The sequence below is a fragment of the Heteronotia binoei genome, chromosome 6 (assembly GCF_032191835.1).
Source record: "Heteronotia binoei isolate CCM8104 ecotype False Entrance Well chromosome 6, APGP_CSIRO_Hbin_v1, whole genome shotgun sequence".
NCBI classification, from domain to species: Eukaryota; Metazoa; Chordata; class Lepidosauria; order Squamata; family Gekkonidae; genus Heteronotia; species Heteronotia binoei.
The window spans coordinates 120,371,808-120,393,702 of record NC_083228.1 but is presented as its reverse complement, the minus strand read 5'-3'; the positions used below and the strand labels follow the sequence as shown (position 1 = coordinate 120,393,702).

The window sequence follows — 21,895 nt, the reverse complement described above, 5'->3', positions numbered from 1 at the left end:
GTTTGCATGTGTAACACGAAGGCAGGTTGAAAAGCAAAGAATAATGACAAGCATTTTTGCTAGTTCAAAATAATGTACAGTAATTTCTGCTAAAAACCAGCAAAATACCTTTTGGGGAAAATGCCTGATTGGAACGCTTATATATTTCGAGAGTCCTGGGGGAATGCAGTCAATCTCCAGGGACTCTGTTGCAACTGCTCTGGAAGGATGCAGTCTGGGAGAATCAGCATCAGGGAAAGCCAGACTGTCTCATGTCAGAGATATTGGGGAGGTTTTGCTCTTTGGGGTGTCAGTATACCCAAGGAAGGAAATGCCATCTCTTTCATTTTTAAGCGTTCTGTTCATTTTTCTTTTTGCTTCATTGTTGCATTGCTTGTTTCAGTGGGGGTAAAAACATTATACCAGTACTTTGGCTTGAGATATTTCAGGAGGTTTGGAGGCAGGGCCTGGGGGTTGCCTGGGAAATTCCTGGAGATCTGGAAGCAATGCCTGTGGGGGGATTTGGGAAAGGATTTCACCTAGGGCACACCATACAGGCCTCCCTCTGAAGCTGCCTTTTTTCTCCAAGGGAACTGGTCTAGAGATCAGTTGAAATTCTAAGAGAACTCTAAGCCCTACCCAGAGGTTGGCATCTAGAGGTACCAAGCCCCTTGTGGGTTTAGGGTTCAGAATCTCACCTTCTGTTTCCCACACTTGCTTGGAGTGGCAGCAGACAAAAAAAATTAGAAAATGTCTGTCAGGCTAATGGTGTGATGTCACTTTGGGGGAAAACCCAGAAGTGATATCATGCCTTTGTAGGAATTGCCTGAAACTCCCCTCCCCCATTGATACTAGAGAGAACTCATGCCATTTATAAGGAAAACCCAGCACTGACCATAGAGCTTCTGGTGATTTCTAGGAAATCATGGCATCATATCCAGTTTTTCCCTAGATGTGATGTCACACTTGGGCAGCCGGGTCCCTCTTGGCAACCAGCAGGCAATGAGAAGGGACTTATTGGGAATGGGATGGAGGCCCAGCTGAAGTTGCACTGATATTTCTACATAATTTCCAACATGACTCCGAAGTGACATCATCATGCAGTGATGTCTGGTGATGGTCTGTTAACTTGGGCAAAAACTCCATGGTAAATTTGACTTCTACCATAGAGATTTTCCCCAAATACAAGAGCATCATCCCTGATGTTGCTGACATGATGATGACATATCTCTTTAATGTTGATAGGGCCTCCTCTTTCTCCGTGTGAGCCCCCCCCACTGGCCAGCTGTTCAGTGGTGGTGGGGGGGCTGGTGATGGAGGGACCACCACCTCCATCAGGGAGTCTGGCAAACCTACATCACACTGTCACTGATGGCTTCCCCCCCAATATCCCTCCAGTCTCCAGCTGGTTGCCAGGCTGGGGCTGGCAAGTCTGTAAAATGGCAACCTTCATGGTGCCTGTGAGGGCAAAGTTTGGGTAGGGGGGAGGTTAGCCAGGATGTGATACTGTGTTAGCCAGTGATACTATAGAGTCCACCCTCTTAAGCTGCCATGTTTTCCTAGGGGAACTGTAGTTTTTGTATCAGTAGTAATTCTGGGAGAACTCCAGGTTCCAGCTGGATATTGGCAATGCTAGCAGACTGAGATTTAGCATTCTCTGCCCCCACCCCCTAAAGAAAGAGTCTTTCATTAGGCAGTCTAGGAAGTAAAATAGAGTTTGGCAGCTCAAAGAATACAGTTATAGTGTGGTGGATCAGGCAGAGAGACCTGCATTGCTCGAACAGTATGTGAGCAACCATAAACAAGTCTACTCAGAAGTAAGTGTCATTTTATTCAGTGAGGCTTACTTCCAGGAAAGTGTTCTTAGAATTGGGGTCTTTGTGTCCTTCATGGAAAATCAGCACTACAGTAATACTGCTTGGTGGAAATCACTTTGATTGTGCATGTATCCTCTGCGATAGCATACAAGGGATTAGAATTTTTGTGTATTGCAGATAATCACAGTCACACACAAGGAGATTAACAGACAGATTTACACTAGAACCAATCCTTGATGTATATGAATAAATCTCACAGACTAGCTCATTTTTTGGAAAATTCTCTCTGTCTCTCTCTGTTTGTCTCTCACACACATCAGTCATGCAAATTGCCATTAGGAATGTGAAACATCAGTCTTAAAAGAAACAAAAGTCGATGTTATGAGATGTTGGCTTGGTGTGTGTGTGAATGTTGCATATATAAACCCAAGACAGCCTTTCTGTAGCCAATAAGAAATGGTGGCAACACTGTGAAAGATGCCACCTAATAGGAAACCTGATCACGGTTCTGGAATGGTACAGGGATCATTTTTGCTTCTGCTATGCTAGGAAATGGGTTGGGTTGGTGTATGGCTGTGTGTGCTCCAGGCCAATCAGCAATTGGCCAATTTTAAATCTGGTGCTATGCTGGCTTTTGTAATGGGAGCATCACTCTTCAGAAAGGTAGTGGTGGGATTAACTGGTCCCTTTGGGTCCAGGGAAATAGACTCAGTTCCCTACAGATTTGCTTCTCATTCTATAGCTCTGAAAGCTCCATTCATTGAAAAGAACCTGTTCCCCAAAGACATTCTGGACCGTGAAAAAAAATCAAGGCAGCTGTGGGAAGAGATGAGCAATGAAGCCAGGATTAAAAATGGGAGGAAGCCGGGGAAGCCGAAAGGAAAATGATTCTAACACTGCTCCCACCCTCCGAAAAAAGGTATGTACCAAGAATTCAGCTGGACTTTGTGAGGTTAACTGCACCCCTACGTCTATGGAGAAATGATCAGAGGACACAGAAAGGATTCAGAGATCTTATGAGGAACACACAGAACAAGCTGCCCAATACTGAATCAGGCCACTGGTCCATCAAAACAGTATTGTCACTGGCAGAGGACATCTAGGGACTCAGGCAGAGATCTTTTGCATCGCTTGCAGCCTGGTGCTTTATTTAACCGGAGGTGCTGAACCAGGCACCTTCTGCAGGCCAAGCCAATGCTTTGCCACTGAACCATGACTCCTCCCTGTCTAAAGGGACTCAAGGGACTGATAACAGGGCACAGCTCAATGTACATTTCCATGTAGCTTGTCTAGGAGAAATCCCCAGTGTACTGTGCTTAAAGTGGTATTGATGGCAGTTTTCAACTACTGGAAAAAGAAAGTCCAAAAGAAGAGAAAGAACAAAGGTCCATTGAAAAAGAATGGATCATTATCAGGAATGGCCTGCCATGACATCAGCAGTTTTCCTATTGCCAGTCTTCAGGCAACTCTCTCCACATTGTAGAATGTAGATTTAGATTTGCACTAGAACATGCACAGAGTGCCAGATAGATTTGCACTAATCCTAATCATAGAACATATTTGCCTTAACTACTATATTTGCAGAACTTGCCTTAATATACATGACACAGGCCCACAGTAGTCTTTGAGAACAAAGAAAGAAAGCATATTATCACAAAGCCCTTTTCGCTAGCAAGAATATGCTATCATCATGTTCTGTAAACATCTAAGAGAAAGTAAACATTCTCCCTATTTCCAGAGACATATCACAAAGGTAGAAGTTTTGCCTCTTACACATTTTCTGGAATTAGGCCAAGTGCCCACACAAAGAAGACAAAGGACCTGAACAAACACCCCTTGGCCATCTGCACATCCCCAGAAAACCACAAATGCAAAATACTAGGAAGTAAAGGGGTTTTTTTTGGGGGGGGGGGGAGGGTCTTGATTAAAAAGACCCCATGAGGTATCACTTCATCTTTCATTTATAAAATGGGGGATGGGATTCATTTGACCAGTGAGATACCACAAAGGGTCAGAAGTGAGAACTTTGTGAACAATCAACTAGACTTGCTTTGTTATCAGAAACATATAAATGTTATGGCGTTGTGAAAATGGCTCTGAGGAAAAACGCAGGAAGGATGTTGGTACAGAGAGAGTGTGTTGCTTTTCCTTCTGTCACTGGTGGCAATAAAGGAATCTCTGGATCAACTCACTTGGATCTCTGGCTGTTGAGTCTCTTAAATTGGGCTGGGGACTCAGCTCTTGGCACTGATGGTGTATGCAACAATATTGACTTGCCAGTCAAGGACTGGCTAAGACTAGTTGTTTCCATGGTTGCCCCATGTGAACTGAAAATGCTGGATCCTGCAAGCCCATTCTGCCAGTGGCAGTGACTACCTCCAGTGCAAGGAATGTTATAATGCATTGGTATAAAGGTCATCTTCTGGTGGAGCATCTTCTTGCATCAGGAGAAGTTTCCTTGGTCTGGAGAAAAGCTCCCGCATTTGCAGAATGGATCCGCAGGATCCAATCCAAAGCATGTCCTAGAAAATATTTCCCTGTGGCCGTATCTTTCAGTGGAAGATTGATGTAACGGGCAAGCTGTGTCTCTCAGGATTGGATTGCTTGTCGGTTTTTATTGATTTTTCTCATGGACAAACCCCTAATGAGCTCCCAAGGAACCTCACAGTGTCCTAGAGCATAATATGGAAACTGCTCAGTTTAATGATAGAAAGAATGTCCTACCATTCAGCATCATCCCTGTAAGGCCATCTGAGCCTTTTTCTTGCATATGGTTATTACAAGCCAGGTCCATAGCCAGGATTTGGAAGGTCAGGGGGCATTTACATTTTTCGGGGGGCACTGATGCCCCACATGACCTTCCCTCTAGTCACTTCCCTGCCCTCCCTCCCTGCCTTTCTGCTGCTGCCCTCCCCCTCCCCAATTGCTTTCGGGCCAGGGGCAGAAGCAGCAGGGCCGGATCTATATAGTTTTGAGGGGGGGTAAAAACTGGCACTTCTTTTCCCCTTTCCCAGCACAAGAGGCTCTGCGCAGGAAGCAGATACACTAAGGAATGAGCAGAAACATGGCCAACCATCCTCAGTTGCTCACAACCCACACATACACACCACACCCTGCCCCAAGTTCAAACGATTTTGCAGAGCAATACCAGAGCAATTGCCCCCCTCCACCGAAGCACACAGTAGTCGGATAAACATTTCCCCTCCTCATCTTCTCCCCCCCCCAGGAACCATGACAGAAGCCTCGGGGGCTGGTTGGGGGTCCTGAGTCAGGAGGCCTTGCTCAGAAGTCGGGGGGCTGTGCCTCGTAGCTACGGGTCTGATACAAGCTAAGGTTTTAAATGCAATAACTGGATGTAGAGGTTTTAAAGTTGTGGGGAATATAGGCTTCTAAGCTTCAGAAGCAAAAATGCTAGGGGGATTCAGCAGTGGGAGAAACCCAGGATAGTTGTGGAGTGTCCCTCCTTGATTTCCTACAAAAAAGGAGCTGGATAAGCACCAGACAGGTATTTATTTTATTTAAAACACTTGTTAGCTGCCTTTTTCCCCTATGGAGCTCAAGGTAGCTTTCAATATTAAGGCAGCTTACATATATATAAAAACATAGTTTAGGATTGGCATGGATGTTATTCACCCAAGACCAACAGCAGACCCAAGACCAGTTCAGGAAGAGAGACCAGCTGGACAGTGGGGTGAATGGTGCACCAGAAGAATCACTAGCCATCCCAGTCTCCCATCTTCAGGAGCACACATTCAAAACTAGCAGACTGTTGGAAGAGGCACACTGATAGATGGATAGACTGCCATGACCTCATCTCCCTGTTCTTCTCGCCTGCCTGTTGCTATTCAGAAACACCTGGTATGTTTTCAGAATGAGATACTTAGGGGCAAAAAATTAGACAAAGGTCTACTTTGAACAGTGATCAAGGCTATAGATCTGAGATATTTCATGTGTACACCTAATGTGACAAAGTGATATCTGAAAAGAGCCAATTTCAGAAGTTAGATTTTACCACATGTACCCTATACACTAGTGTTGCCAGTCCCCAGTTGAGGGTGAGAGATCCTCAGTTTGGAGCCCCTCCCCTACTTCAGGACTATCAGAAAGTGAGAGGAAATGGCTGCTAGGTGCTCCTTCCACCAGGTAATTCCCACTCCCCAAATGGGCAAGAAGCCAGAAATAACATGATGTGCCTACACCACCTGAAAGTGACACAGGCATGTTAGTGACATCTGGAGGGGAGGATGCTCTGGTTTTTGGTCCTCCATATGAACATATGAAACTGCCTTATACTGAATCAGACCCTTAGTCCATCAAAGTCATATTGTCTTCTCAGACTGGCAGCGGCTCTCCAGGGTCTCAAGCAGAGGTTTTTCACACCTATTTGCCTGGACCCTTTTTTGGAGATGCCAGGGATTGAACCTGGGACCTTCTGCTTCCCAAGCAGATGCTGTACCACTGAGCCACCGTCCCTTCCCAACATCCCCAACATGCCTACGTCACCCAGAGTTGACGCAAGCATGGTGTGCTTCTTATCTCCCCTCTCCCGAAGTGTCCCCCGCCAGCTTGTCCTTCAGACCTGACAACCATACTATACACAGTCTTCCCGATATACACAATTGCGCTTGTATTATCAGCCTCGCTACAGGAGAACTTTGATTTTGGTTTGCATGTACTGAAGTTGAAAATACTTTTAGACAAAATGACCCTCATATACTCGGAAGATTGCATGTAGTACACTTCCAACACACGTGGATGCCAGGCTGTAAGTACACGTGACTGTAATCACCAAAAAGGGTTTCAGTACATGTGGATGCTGGGTTGTAAGTACACATGACTGTGATAATTGACAAAAGGCTTTTTAAAAAAAGAAGTGCACTAGTCACAGAGGAACATGCTCTTCATTTGCAAACAGAGGTTTGCCACTATGTAACATGTGAAATGGTCCTATGGGGTTAAAAGACCCATAGGGTTTAAAAGACCCAGGGAGAGGAGACATCAAATGTTTATGGTACATACACGTCTACCAGTTTGGTGCAGTGCCAGTTTGGTGTAGTGGATAAGTGTGTAGACTCTTATCTGGGAGAACCGGGTTTGATTCCCCACTCCTCCACTTGCAGCTGCTGGAATGGCCTTGGGTCAGCCATAGCTCTGGCAGAGGTTGTCCTTGAAAGGGCAGCTGCTGTGAGAGCCCTCTCAGCTCCACCCACCTCACAGAGTGTCTGTTGTGGGAGGAGAAGACATAGGAGATTGTAAGCCACTCTGAGTCTCTGATTTAGGGAGAAGGACGGGGTATAAATCTGCAATTCTTCTATGTAGATACACGTATGTTAGAGGAGTATTAAAAGCTTTATTTTCCCCTAGGAATGAGCAAAAGTTTCCTGTTTGTTTTTAAGAAAATAATAAGAACATAAGAACATAAGAGAAGCCATGTTAGATCAGGCCAATGGCCCATCCAGTCCAACATTCTGTGTCACACAGCGGCCAAATATATATATATATATATATACACACACATACACACTGTGGCTAATAGCCACTGATGGACCTCTGCTCCATATTTTTATCTAACCCCCTCTTGAAGGTGGCCATGCTTGTGGCCGCCACCACCTCCTGTGGCAGTGAATTCCACATGTTAATCACCCTTTGGGTGAAGAAGTACTTCCTTTTATCCGTTTTAACCTGTCTGCTCAGCAATTTCATCGAATGCCCACGAGTTCTCGTATTGTGAGAAAGGGAGAAAAGTACTTCTTTCTCTACTTTCTCCATCCCATGCATTATCTTGTAAACCTCTATCACTAGTGCTGGATCAAATCAGTGGGCCCACTAGTTCCTCACTCTGTTTCACTCAGGAATCAATCCAATGCCCCAGAATCCCCATTTTGGGGGCACAGAATCCAGTAGCAATTCCTGTTGTTGCCCTGGAAATTGGTATTCAGAGATCTACTTTCTCTGAATGTGGAGGCTGAACTTTGGCCCATCAGTGGCTCTTAGCATGATAGCTGTCATCCATTAACATCTATCTTTGTATTATTTTCTATTGAGAGCTCCTAGTTTAGCAGAAAAGTCTTATTTGTAACCCCCAGATCTGCCTCTCCCTTCCAAACTCCTTTTCATAAGATACAAATTAATGCTTCATTTGGCCTTATTTTAAATTACTGAAAGTGGGGATTGTAAGAAAATGGTTCCCAGATTGCATGCTCCTTAGCTGATTTACTCCAGAAAAGGATGTAATTGTTTTCTTTAAAGGAATAATACATTGCAAGGGGGAGACCCTAATGCAATCTTCATGTACCATTAACAAAGCATAAGAAGTCTTGTCTGTTTTCCAATTGACAGCAACACAAAGACGAATTTTGCACCAGAGTTTTCTTTTACATGTTTTTATGACTCACAAACCACTTTGTGCAAGTAATCACTATGTATTTAGATCTAATCAGATGCGAAGTGCTCTGTTTTAATTTTTTTTTTTTCCAGCTGTCACACTCAGTTTTTCTTTTGCATTTCCAGGTAAGGAAGGTATTAAAGCTGATATCATGGATCCCATCTTGCATTGTTAGATTGAGCTATATCATACATTTTGCATTTATTTTAAAAATATGGGAAGCTGATCTGGCAACTTTGACTCCATGATGGAGACCCAGACAAACTCTGGGCTGTGGAGGGGGGCGGGGGGGAGATGGACAATGTTGCCAACTGATTGGAAAACAGCAATAACAACTTGGTTTCCTACTCTAATATTCTCAGCATCTGCTGGAATAGGCAAGCAAGGCTGTTCACAGCATGGAAATAGACATGGTCACTTGTTAATTGCTACAGATCAAACTGTGGTTAAAGGCATGCCCATAGGGCCTAGTTCAAACATGTAAATCTTGGCAGGTGGAAACATCAATACTTCTTGAGGAGTGTGCGAACAAGGCAGGGAGAAGAGACCTCAGATGTTTATGGTCTTTGCTTCTGTAGAGACAAGTATGTTAGAGGAGTATTAAAAGCTTTATTCTCTCCCTTGGGAATGGGTAAAAGTTGTCTGTTCATTTTTAAGAAAATAAGAACACTAGTGCTGGATCGGACCAGTGGCCCCACTAGTTCATCTATTTGTTTCACTCAGCAATCTATCCAATGCCCCAGATTGCCCATACTGGGAACACAGAATCCAATAGCAATTCCTGTTGTTGTCCTGGTAATTGGTATTCAGAGATCTACTTTCGTTGAATATCCATCAGCGGCTCTTAGCATGATAGCTGCCCTCCATTAATGACTGTTTTTGGGTTATTCTGTATTTGGGAACTCCTAGGTTAGCAGAAAGGTTAAAACGCTTGGGACTCTTTAGCTTGGAGAAACATCGACTGCGGGGTGACATGATAGAGGTTTACAAGATTATGCATGGGATGGAGAAAGTAGAGAAAGAAGTACTTTTCTCCCTTTCTCACAATACAAGAACTCGTGGGCATTCGATGAAATTGCTGAGCAGTAGGGTTAGAACAGATAAAAGGAAGTACTTCTTCACTCAAAGGGTGATTAACATGTGGAATTCACTGCCACAGGATGTGGTGGCAGCTGCAAGCATAGCCAGCTTCAAGAGGGGATTGTATAAAAATCTGGAGCAAAGGTCCATCAGTGGCTATTAGCCACAGCATATTATTGGAACACAGCTGGGACAGTGATGCTCTGTATTCCTGGTGCTTGCTGGGTGTGGGGGGAGCAAAGTGGAAGGGCTTCTAGCCCCACTTGTGAACCTCCTTTTTTTTTTGGCCACTCTGTGACACAGAGTGCTGGACTGGATGGGCCATTGCCCTGATCCAACATGGCTTCTCTTATGTTCTTAACCCCCAGATGTGTAGTTCAAAGTACCCCTCAACACACAATCAGTGTTCAGAGTGATGCACAGATATCATGAAAAACAAAAACCCAGCAGTCTGAGCAGCCTTTTGGGTTGCCTTAGCAACCTAAAATGGCACCTGACATTGCAGCAGCCGCCGCCACCACCAGCAGCAGCAGGAAGCAGGGGGAAAGCCCAGCTACAGGCAGGGAAGATGATAGATATGGACAGGGGTCGCTTTGTAGAAAAATAGGTGGTGGAGCTCATCCAGGGATTGTTATGCAGCTGCACCTATTATTCAATGGGCAAGGTGGGGAGGAAGAGGGGGAACCCTCAGAAAGGTTCAGGAGCTATGCTCCTGTGAGCTCCTGCCGAATCTGAGGCCTGGATATGGAACCAATGGGAGAGAGGAAGGGAAACCTGAGCCCAAGCCAGAGGGGGGAAGTGAGATACAATAGTAAGGAGAACATGATGTCCCCCTCTCCTGCAGAAGTCTTTGCAAGTCCCCCACATATTAAATATAACACTGGTTTGTGTAATATTTGGTAGATATAGGCAAAATTTCAACATAGTGGTACCTATCAGAAAGACTGTCGAAATAGAAATGGTGGAGAAATATGAGTCAGACTGGGATTTTTGACTCAAAACACCAGTAGTGAGAAATTGTTGCTGCTCTCTCACTCCAGTTGTGAAAAGATACCCAAGTCTTTAAAACTTATGGCAAGTCTTTAAAACTCAGCCATGCCAGCTGCTTCTGCCTTTAGCAGCATGAATGCTATTGCTTTAATTTACAGGTGTCCCAATTTAGTTGGGAAGGCTTTAATTTTCAGAGCACCCCCATCTTGATTTCAAAACCACAGGTTTTGTTTTTATTAATCCTATATATGTCTCCTAGCTAAGGACATAGCTTCAGTTTCAAAGCTAGGGGAGAGGTCATAGCTCAGTGGTGGAACATCTGATTTGCATACAGGTCCCAAGCTCAACCCTGGCATTTTCAGTTAAAAGGATCATGCAGTGGGTGATGTGACCCTAGAAAGCTGCTGCCAGTCTGAATAGAAAATATTGACACTGATGGACCAACTGGTTAATTCAATATAAGACAGCTTCATGTATAAAATGTATAAAGAGAGCCAGTTTGATGTAGTGGTTAAGTGCACAGACTCTGATCTGGGAGAAATGGGTCTGATTCCCCACTCCTCCACTTGCAACTGCTGGAATGGCCTTGGGCCAGGCATAGCTCTTGTAGGAGTTGTCCTTGAAAGGGCAGCTGCTGTAAGCTCTCTCAGCCCCACCTTCCTCACAGGGTGTCTGCTGTAGAGGGGGCGGAGTAAGGTAAAGGAGATTGTGACCGCTCTGAGATTCAGAGTATAGGACAGGATATAAATCCAGTATCCTCACAGGGTGTCTGTTGTGAGGGAGGAAGATAAAAGAGATTGTGAGCCACTCTGAGATTTGGAGTGGAGGGCAGGATATAAATCCAATATCTATCTTCTGTCTTCTTCTTATATATAAACATTTTCAGTCATGATGTCTTTGGTCTTATGGTGATCCTGTTTATTGTATTTGGTGCCATTGTGTAAACCAAAGAAACGGACAAGCTTGTATTTTAAAATATAAATACTGAACACTCAACTCCAGCTTTCATCCCTAATAATTTACTACCAAATGCTAATTAGATACTATTAGTATTGGCCAGATAGTCCTGCTTCCTCATGCCTGCTGAAAAAGGGGAAGGTGGGAGTGAAGAGGAGAGAGTGAGCAGGGCTTTTTTTTTGTAGCAGGAACTCCTTTGCATATTCGGTTACACCCCCCTGATGTAGCCAATCCTCCAAGAGCTTACAGTAGGCCCTATAAGAAGAGAGCCCTGTAAGCTCTTGGAGGATTGGCTACAGCAGGTGTGTGTGGGGGTGTAGTCTAATATGCAAAAGAGTTCTTGCTATAAAATAAAAGCCCTGAGAGTGAGAAAAGGAATGGAAGCTCCACATCTGGTGGTTTTAGCACAAGTTTGCTAGGCTTGAAGATGGAGAGCCGAAGGTGGAGGCCTTGAAGTCTGAGCTGGGTTTACGATGCCCATTTCCTATTCCTGTACATGGACTAATCATCCAGCTCTCTCCTCCTTCCTGCTCTTCATGTTTTGAAACTTGGAATATGAACCTCATCAGCTCACATCAAAGTCAGAGAAGAATGCTTCCCCCTTCCTACCTCTACCTACAAACCTATCTGCCTGCGGGGGCTACAGCAGCATCGACGGCCCAGGTGCTGGAGGGGGCTCTTGACATTGGCTTGTCTCCCCTTTCTCAGGCTTCTTCAAGACTCTCGAATGTTGCCTTGACAACATCTGGGAGACAGTGAGTTCTGGGAAACAGAATCCCTAGGACTTCCGACATTGGACTCGCACATTATAGATCTATTCCAATATTTAATTTAACTCCTGTCATTAAGCAATTGTACAGCATTGCCTTTATCATTTATGCACGTTTCTCCCTTGATTTGTATATTACTAATTTATTGCTATTTAATTATTCATTTTTTTTTTACAATTTACTGTCTTTTTTGAGGGAGGAAATCACACATATTTGACACATGAAAAATTCAAAAGTGGCTTTTTCCATTGTACTGGCATTTTTTTTTTAAAGGGCACCTTCATTTTTGTGTGTGATGGGTCTGCTGGAAGGAAGCAGGTTGAGAAGAGAGGAGACCAAGAACTGATTTTGTTTCCCTTGGTAGAAAGAGCAGTCTGTGGGCTCAGTCCTTGTGATGAACACTGTCTGGCAACTTGCTGCTGAATCTTAAGTGTGAGGGAAACTTTGAAACAGAGCTTATTCAGTAGTAAAGAAGCATGCCTTCTGCACATGTGCAGTGGTACTTTTCTTCTTATAGTCCAGTGCTGCCATGGCAAACAGATTCTGGGGTTTAGTCCTGTCCCAAATGAAGTCTGGGAGGAAAAAAAGATGCTTGCTGTGGAGAAATGGGTCTTGCAAGCACTCATTTTTTGCCCATTTGGAATGAGAAAGTTATGTAAGTGTCCTGCGTTAACTGCCCAGTGAAGCCTCTCTTTTTTCACCTCCACTCCACTCCACTCCACTCCACTCCACTCCACTCCACTCCACTCATTCATTCATTCATTCATTCATTCATTCATTCATTCATTCATTCATTCATTTTTTCTCTCTCTCTCTCTGTTGCTATTACCATCAAGCCCATTACTGGAGTACATTCCACCAGGCACCCTCTGCAGCTTTGCTGTTATAGGTTCTCCTCTGTGTTTTTTCTCCCTCTCCCTTTGCACTGGTTACTTACTTTTGCTGTTTATGGGAGTAGGGTAACTACTGTCCCCTCTCCCTTCTGTTCTTGTAATGCATGGACTGAACAGGGGCTTTAAAATGGTCAAAGACATCAGGTGCAAAAAAATGGCTACAAACCACAGAAGCTAAACTCTAAAAAAAAAACTTTGATGTGCTCAAGGGTTTTATTATCTTCTCCTGCCCTCCTCCCACAGAGCCTTTTTGCCCTCCTGTTGTAGGAAAGCCTTCTCTATTCTTTTCTCTCCTGCAGCTCTATAGCCAAGTTGTGACTATGCTATTAGATGGGCCTATTGCCCTTCTTGTTTGGGCCATCTACATTTCTGTGGCACTGAATGGTTCTGTACTTGAAGAAGAAGGAGATATTGGATTTATATCCCGCCCTGTATTCTGAATCTCAGAGTCTCAGAGTGGTCACAATCTTCTTTACCTTACTGCCCCCCCACACACACACAACAGACACCCTGTGAGGTAGGTGGGGCTGAGAGAGCTCTTACAGCAGCTGCCCTTTCAAGGACAACTCCTACAAGAGCTATGGCTGACCCAAGGCCATTCTGGCAGCTGCAAGCAGAGGAGTGGGGAATCAAATCCAGTTCTCCCAGACAAGAGTCTGTGCACTTAACCACTACACCAAACTTGGGAGGGGAGTTTTCCTCATTCCTTTTTCTTCTTCCGCTGGCCAGCCAGTGAAAGGTATTTATAAACTATGAGCCTGTGCAGAGTGCAGAAACAATGATCACACTTTTCACATTGCGAATTTTGGTACTTATCCTGGGGTTTAAGGTATTTCACCATACTTCCCTATTACAAGAAATGTAATGGTAGCTGGAGAGGAGGGCTGCAAAAACAATTTTTGTGAAGGTCTTTTGCAAAGGGGGAAGAGAGAGAATTTGTTCACAGAGAGGAGCATATGCATTTAATGGCATTGGCAGTGGAATCACTGCTTAGTTTCTGAAGTGAACGGTGTTGAGGCTTAAACCAGTATGGCTCACATATCATTGCTCTGTAAGCCCTAATTGTGTGAGGAGACAGGACACTGCAGTTGCTCACAGATGATGGAGAAATGCTCTGCATATACTCAAGAGTACTGTTGCCAACTCTTCTTTGGGAAATTCCTGGAGGTTTGAGGGTGGAACCTGCAGAAGGACTTCTATTTTTCCTAGACTCTATTGTAGGGATGCCAGTCCCCAAGTGGGAGCTGGGAATCCCCCGATTTCAGGGGCTCCAGTCTGCCAGTGGTCAGCTGGTCAGTGGAGGAAGCCGCCATACCAAGCTCTGCCCCCACGAGCAACCACTGGGCAGCCACCCCTCTCCCTACCCTCCTGCAAGATTCTCAGAACTGTAGGGGGGTTGCAAAGCTTTAGACCATATTGGGATCTGACTGCAAGTGAAGGGCATTTCTCAACAGGGGCATGTGAGAAGGAGTGTTAAAATAGCCAGCATGTTGTCACCCCAGCACTTAAAGTAAAAAAGATACTACCTGCCTCAAAGGAACTCTGAATCTTCCATTCATTAAATAATACATGATACATAACCTCCACTTCAGTCCTTTAATATTGCATTTTGTCCTACTACAATATTATTTTACAATACGGGAATCTTGACTTCCATTTTTCAGATGGATGGACGTGGCTGAGTGCTGATCCAGGGCTTCTTCTCTCCCTTGTCCTTTGAACCCAACTCCCTTCCTTTTTGGGTTCTCTGTTTTCCCCCTCAAAGAAGGCATACTTATACCCATTCTGGCCCACTTTGGCTTGACCTGGGGGGTATATGAATCTTCAAAGCAGTCATTATCCTTTTGCTGTCTGGACTTTCTGATCTCTTCTATTAATAGAGACAGGACTTAAGAGAACTGTGGGTGGCACTTTAAACATGAATTTTTCACATAAACCCACAGGGCAGCAACTACAAGTGTCAGAAGGAATATATGGAAGTTCTAGAGAGGAACATTGGGGGTCTGTTGCCTAGCATAAAGGACTCCTCTCACCTTTCCTGATCATGACTGCTGCCAGTTCCTAGCTCAGAAGAGCAGAAGCAAATTTCATTCAGTGAGGATATATATGTGCTACTGATATGAAACAGGGCTTGAAGCTATCATACTGAGTAAAACTGTTGGGTGCATTTAGGTCAATATCATCTACCCTTGCCGGCAGTGCCTGTGTAGGGTGTGGTTGTATTGGGTATGTGTATTGGAGAAAGCTGTATTCAGATAGCTGGCTCAAGGTTGACTCAGCCTTCCATCCCTCCAAGGTCGGTAAAATGAGTACCCAGCCTGCTGGGGGTAAAGTGTAGATGACTGGGAAAGGCAATGACAAACCACCCTGTAAAAAAGTCTGCCATGAAAACGTCATGATGTGATGTCACCCCAGAGTCGGAAATGACTGCAGCTTTCACAGGGGGACTACCTTTATCTTTATTGGTTAATGTGCCTAACCTGGATGGTACACACTAGCCTGATCTTGTCAGATCTTGGAGGTTAAGCGGGGTCAGCCCTGGTTAGTCATTGGATGGGATGCAGGGGTGGAATTCTAGCAGGAGCTGCTTTGCATATTAAGCCACATACCCCTGATGTAGCCAATTCTCTTACAACCCCCCCCCCGACTATCTTTAATCCTTCCATCATATTATAATAGTCCTCTGTCTTTTGATTTGGTGGATGATAAACTCCCATAGTTAAATTTCCTTTTGGGCCCTCTATTTCGACCCAAAGCATTTCTAGAAGGGAATCTAATTCTCTTACCTTAGTCTTACTGGATTGTATACCCTCTCTGACATACAGAGCCACCCCACCTCCAACCCTTCCCTCCCTATCCTTCCAATATAACTTATATCGCTTGTACAGGAAAGATCTTCAGTAGCCTCTTACCTCCTATAAGACCATGAGGCGAGAGTCCAAAGGCAAAGGAAGAGACTGGAGTCAGAGAGAAGCTTCTAGCTTAGATGAAGAGAGGCATCACACTTCCACACAGTGTGGTTTTAGTGCATTGGGAAATATTGTGCCACACCAATGTCGAGGCATGCTGGCTGAGTCATTTGTCCTCCAATAGGTCAGTGGCAGGGGGGAGAGGTCTTTATCAGCAGTTGCGACATTAGATTCTTTAACTGGAGAGGTCAGGAATCAAATCTGGAATTTTCTTCATGCAAAGCGCTATTGAGCCATGGCTGAACCATGAAAAAAGCTTGGAACAGCAATTATTTGAATATAGGAGGCTGGAGTATATTGAGTCTTAACTGCTAATACCAGGGATTGAATCTAGAGTCTTTTGCAGGCAAAGCATGTGCACCCACCCACTCTATTTGCTTTATTTATCAAAATCTTGAATGCAATATTTCTCTCCATGCAAGGAGGGTCAAAACAGCTGTGGCTTATCACAAATTTGATGCTGCCAGTATGAATTGCACAGGCAACCAAACGGCATGAAGGGGTACAGTAAACCTGAGTCCATCTAACGTTCCTCTCATTAGAATATAGGTGACGAGTTGGTTACAACTCTCATTGATTTCACTGAGAGTTAAGCAGGGCATATTCTATGAACTGAGGTTATCTGAAGGTGCCCTGCTGAGAACAGAAGGTGCTTTGGCTTGTGCAAAGAAGAGATTTGCAAAGTTCTCTGTTCAAGGTGCAGCCTTCCGCATTGCAGTTCACATCCTGCCCTCGGGGCCTCCCTCTTTCAGAAGCAGCTCTTTTTCAGTAGTGCAGAAGACAGTGATGAAAAGGATCTGTTCCACCTCTGGAGCTGTATTCATTTGCTCTTCAGATCCATCCCACCATCTTCATACAGCGCCAAGTCTCTTACAGTGCAATGGGCCGCTGAAGTCAGTGAGTTTAAAAGAATTTCGGTCACGTCTGGGATTGCATAGCTAGTTGTGATGCTACAGGAAAGCCTAGGTACCCCTCTCATAAATGCAACAGTGAATAATTTCATTTTGTGAGAATGAGAAGCTGCTGCATAGCGTGAACGTTGGATCCTCATTAATTCGATATTTGTTGTGTTTTCTTTTCTTTTCTAGGGAAAGATTTTGCACTTTGTTAGTGGAACCATAGAAGAAGGCATGAATTCGCACAGACAACCATGGGCACCTTAAATCAGAACCATGGAGGAAGCTATTGTTGCCTTACAGTAGCAGTTTCATTTCTTTTCTTCCATTTTATATTGTTATTAAAAGAAATAACTGTATATTTCTATTTGGGAATATTTGACCTACTACCGGATTTGTATTAAGAACATTGGCACTGTAGAGCTGAATGCCCCATGAATCCTACCTCTTATGTACTCATAGAAAAAGTTGACGTGCAAGACTCAGAAGTCATTTTTAAAGTTATCTTCCTTACCTGACATCTTCAATAAAGCAATTTATGTACTTCCTCCAATGATGTAAATATGTAACCATTCTGAAAAGATTTTTTTTTAAGTTCAAATAAGTGTTATCCGATCACTCCTTGTGGCTCAACAGCTTCTAAAAGTTTATCTCGGCATTCTGGATTTTATACAGACCAGAGGTTTTCAGACTTCCTATGGTCAAGGAATTCACCCTATGAATCTGTCGTCCTGACTTAGATGGTGATGATGATGTTGATGGTATTGGATTTATATCCTGCCCTCCACTCTGAATCTCAGAATCTCAGAGTGGCTCACAATCTCCTTTATCTTCCTCTGCCACAACAGACACCCTGCGAGGTGGGTGGGGCTGAGAGGCCTCTCACAGCAACTGTCCTTTCAAGGACAACTTCTGCCAGAGCTACGGCTGACCCAAGGCCATTCCAGCAGCTGCAAGTGGAGGAGTGGGGAATCAAGGCTAGCCTGATCTTGTCAGATCTCAGAAGCTTTGGACACTGGTTAGTATTTGGGTGGGAGATGTCCAAGAAAGTCTGAGGTTGCTACACAGAAGCAGGCAATGGCAGTCCACCTCTGTTCATCTCTTGCCTTGAAAACCCTATGGGGGTGACTTAAGTTTTCTGCAACTTGGCAGCATTTTCAGTAGGGTTGCCAGGTCCAAATCAAGAAATATCTGGGGACTTTGGGGGTGGAGCCAGGAGACATTGGGGGTGGAACCAGAAGCAAGGTTGTGACAAGTACAATTGAACTCCAAAGGGAGTTCTGACCATCATATTTAAAGGGACCGCACACCTTTTAAATGCCTTCCCTCCATTAGAAATAATGAAAGGGGTGCCCTCTTTTGGAGCTCATAAAATTGGACCCCCTGGTTCAAAACTTTTGAAACTTGACGGATGTTTTGAGGAGAGGCACTGGATGCTACACTGCAAATTTGGTGCCTTTACCTCAAAAATACAGCCTCCAAGAGCCCCATATACCTGTGGATCAATTATCCATTATGCCCTATGGGAACTGTCTCCATAGAGAATAATGGAATGCCCAGTAGATATTTCCCCCCCCCCATGCCTTTCTGATGACCCTGAAGTAGGGGAGGGCCTCCAGATTTGGGGATCCCCTGCCTCTACCTGGGGTTTATGCAAACAACAAAAAAATCTCTGTGATTTGAATAAACTACCAAACTTTTTAATACTTTTAAAATATGTTTACATACTTTTTAAATATAAAACTGCTTCATACTTAGTATGTTTAACACAAAAGTTCACATTGATAACCATAAAAAACAAATCCTTATAAACAGAGCCCATAGTGATTAACTGATACAGCATACAAACAACTAGTTAATAATATAATAGACACGTTTCGTGTTTCCCACTTCATCGGTATTGTATCTTCCACTTGTGCTGTATATTACAAGGGATTACCTGGGGATTGGCAACCCTAATTTTCAGCCACCATGAATCTGTCATGGGACTCCTTGATGTTACAACAGAAACCCAGGGATGGATTCTCAAAGCCCAACTCAAGCTGGCAATGCCCTGGAAATAAAACCTGGAAATAAAACCAGGAACTGAAGGCGGTGAGCCGATACTATGAAACCATTTGCTAGCGGTCACCAAGTGGCAAAGATGGCCATTTGTTTCCCAGTGTTCGCTTTGGGAGCACTTCATAAAAAATAACTTTTTCAGTCAACGCGCCCTAGTTAAGCAATAGCAAATCGGAATGGGCCCTGTGGTTTCTCATTTGATTTACATGGTTCTTCCTTCTTGCTCAGCCGGAACTCTTAAATGTTAGGCCATTAAAGCCTCTCTGAAGCCAAGGCCGCTGGGTTCATATATAATTCTGCCACGACTGTGAGAAAAAAAGCAGCCTCTCACAACAAAGTTTGGTGACCACCTGTTATGTGCCTGTTGCATTAATCAAGCTGTTCTTCCTGATAAATTCTACTGAGTAAACACCCATAGCCTTCCCCTTGTCCTTTATAGTTACAAGACAGCCTAAGCTAGGCACACGACCCCGCGCTGAATGGTGACAATGTTGTTTTTCCCAGGTATGTCCCTTTTTCTATGCATTAATAAAGCATCAAAAAGCATGTGTGTGGGGGGAAATAAATGGATTTGTGACAGCTATTTACACAAACAAGCTGACTTTCTAAAGAACGTTTTTACCTCAGCGTCGCCCTCTCATTCTGTACTTTTCTAATCTGCTCTTTACCACACAGAAAGTGATCTCAGTCCTGAGGAATTCACGTGAGCCTCCTGTCCTAAATAAGTGATGAAGATGTTCTAGCCAGCGTTGTAAGACCCTGGGTTTGTTTGCTCTGCCCAAAGCATCTAAATGGCCTCCCTTGTGTATAAAAACCAGGAAGTGAAGGCAGGCGATTGTTCTGAAGAGTGGACTAATTTAGTTCCATCCACGAAGACAGAAGAGTTGAAGGCTAGCAATGCCTTTTTTCTTCCCCTTTCACTGCCGCCTGCATTTTGTATCTAATTTTTATCCCACCCTCTGAAGGAGCTCTGGGCAAATTTCTAATTTTTATCCCACCCTCTGAAGGAGCTCTGGGCAAATTTCCTTCGCTTTAGCTCCAAATGACCCTGTAAGGTAGATAAGGTTTAGAGCTTGTGGCCTACAGGCACCCACGGAAGAGCTAGGATTTGAACCTGGGTCCTTTCATATTCCCATTTGAACCTCTAACCTCTGCAACTGGACTGGCTCACCATAGAATTATAGTGATTAAGGACCAGACTTGGTCGCAATGCATTCAGCTCTAACAGGAGCCCAATAATGCTTGATCCATTCCCAAGCACTTCCGGCTCTGGGCTGCTGTATCTTCCAGTCCTTTCCTATTAGCTCAAGGTGTGGGCTGTCTGTGCCTCTGACATTGGATCGGCTATATGAGAATAACAGTACTTACACAGTTCTGTGTTATGAGAAGTGCTTTGAATGCTCCACAGTCCTTTACCAGTGTTAGCATTTATGGAGTGTTATTACTGTATGATCATTCCCCTGTATTACTGTATTCCCTGTTATTACTGTATGATCATGTGCACTGACACCAGCGTTTTGGTGTCAACTACATGACACCATGTAGTTTGGCCAGGTTTAGACCTCGAGAGAGAGCTTCTTTGCCTTTTAGATTGCATAGAAGGGGGATATATTTTATGAGGTACAGTGCTGAAGAGGAGTGTATGTTTAACAGCTCTGGTGATGCTAGGATTGCCAGCACCATCTCCCGGCTACCAGTGGGGAGTGTGGAGGGGTAGGGTTGCCAGATCCAGGATAAGAAGGAAACTCCTGGAGACTGGAAGGTGAAGGCTGGGCAGGATAGGGACTCCGGCGGGGTACAATGCCATAGAGCTAGAGTTGTATGGTTCTAATTGGGAGTATCTGGCCACCAGCAGGGGATGGTCAGATAGGCTCGCCAAAATCTTAGAGTTGCCATTGCCAGATCTGTGTTGGAAAATAACTGGAGGCTTTGGGGTTGGATCTGGGAGAGGGTGGGGTTTGGGGAGGGAAAGGGCCTCAGTATGGTACAAGGCCATTGAGCCCACCCTTCAAAGCAGCCATTTTCTTCAGGGGAGCTGATCTCTGCCAACTGGAGATCAGTTGTAAAAGCGGGAGATCTCCAGAACCTACCTGGAGGCTGGCAGCCCTACCAGATTCAGTTGGGAAACTTCTGGAGATTTGGGGATGGAGTCTGAGGAGGACAGGGATCTCAGTGGTGTACAATGCTTTAGAGTCCTTCCTCCAAAACATTTATTTTCTCCAGAGAAACTGATCTCTGCAGTCTGGAGATGAGCTGTAATTCCAGGGGATCCCCAGGTTCCACCAGGAGACTTGGCACCTCTACATAGAGCCCACCCTCCAAAGCATTCATTTTCTCCAGGGGAACTGATCTCTGTAGTCTAGAGATGAGCTGTAACTCTGGGAGATCCCCAGGTCCCACCTAGGAGGCTGGAATCCCTGGTGCCTGAGCCACAGATATTCTGCTTCAGGCAGTTGTCTATAGCCTTTTGGGGGATGAACCAGTGTGAGATCCAGTGTAGTGCAGTGGTTAGAGTGGCAGAGTAAGCTCTGGGACACCCAGTTTTGAAATCCTCACTCTGCTCTAGAAGCTTCCTGGGTGACCTTGTACTATTCTTAGACAGACCTACCTTACAAGGTTGTTGTGAGCATACAATGGAGGAGAGGAGAAGATTGTGAGCTGTTTTGGAGGCAAGCCCTAAATAAACAAATGCCATTTGCAGACCATGTCTTTTGTGTGCAGGTGGTCTCCTGTTCCATACCTGTTACGTTTGGCTTTTTAAAAATATTGATAAATTAATGCTGTTTGCATTATTGAATTACTTGCCAGCTGCCACAAGCAGCATTCTGGGTTTTCTAAATGAATCTCATCTGATGACCTTTCATAGCTTGAGACCCTGGGGAATTAATGCCAGATTGGCTCCACAAATAACTGGGTGTTGTTTTATCATACTTTTCTTTTCATCCTGGGTTTACTTTTGGCTATACAAGAAAATGCAGTAAATGCCTGGATTCTCTGCCAGTCAGAGTAGAAAATAATGAGCTGAATGGACAATGATCTAACTCGATAAAAGACAGTGCCAGATGTTCATGTGCACCTGCCAGTATTCTCCATTTTGT

General features: G+C 44.4%; 2 protein-coding genes across 4 annotated transcripts in view; both read left to right on the top strand.

The window, feature by feature from the left end:
* Positions 1-16,993, top strand: part of WDR49 (WD repeat domain 49) — a 165,688-nt gene extending 148,695 nt beyond the window's left edge. Inside the window, exon 15 of one of the 2 annotated variants that reach the window (XM_060242445.1) lies at positions 16,929-16,993. In XM_060242445.1, the coding sequence (XP_060098428.1) occupies positions 16,929-16,951 (23 nt within the window). In that variant the 3' untranslated portion in view covers positions 16,952-16,993. Of the gene's footprint in view, positions 1-2,538; positions 2,698-16,928 lie in introns of those variants that run through there. The other variant, XM_060242446.1, reaches the window with a different exon arrangement.
* Positions 16,994-19,202: 2,209 nt separating this feature from the next.
* Positions 19,203-21,895, top strand: part of SERPINI2 (serpin family I member 2) — a 71,805-nt gene continuing 69,112 nt past the window's right edge. Inside the window, exon 1 of one of the 2 annotated variants that reach the window (XM_060242443.1) lies at positions 19,203-19,301. In XM_060242443.1, the coding sequence (XP_060098426.1) occupies positions 19,277-19,301 (25 nt within the window). In that variant the 5' untranslated portion in view covers positions 19,203-19,276. The remainder of the gene's footprint in view (positions 19,302-21,895) is intronic. The other variant, XM_060242442.1, reaches the window with a different exon arrangement.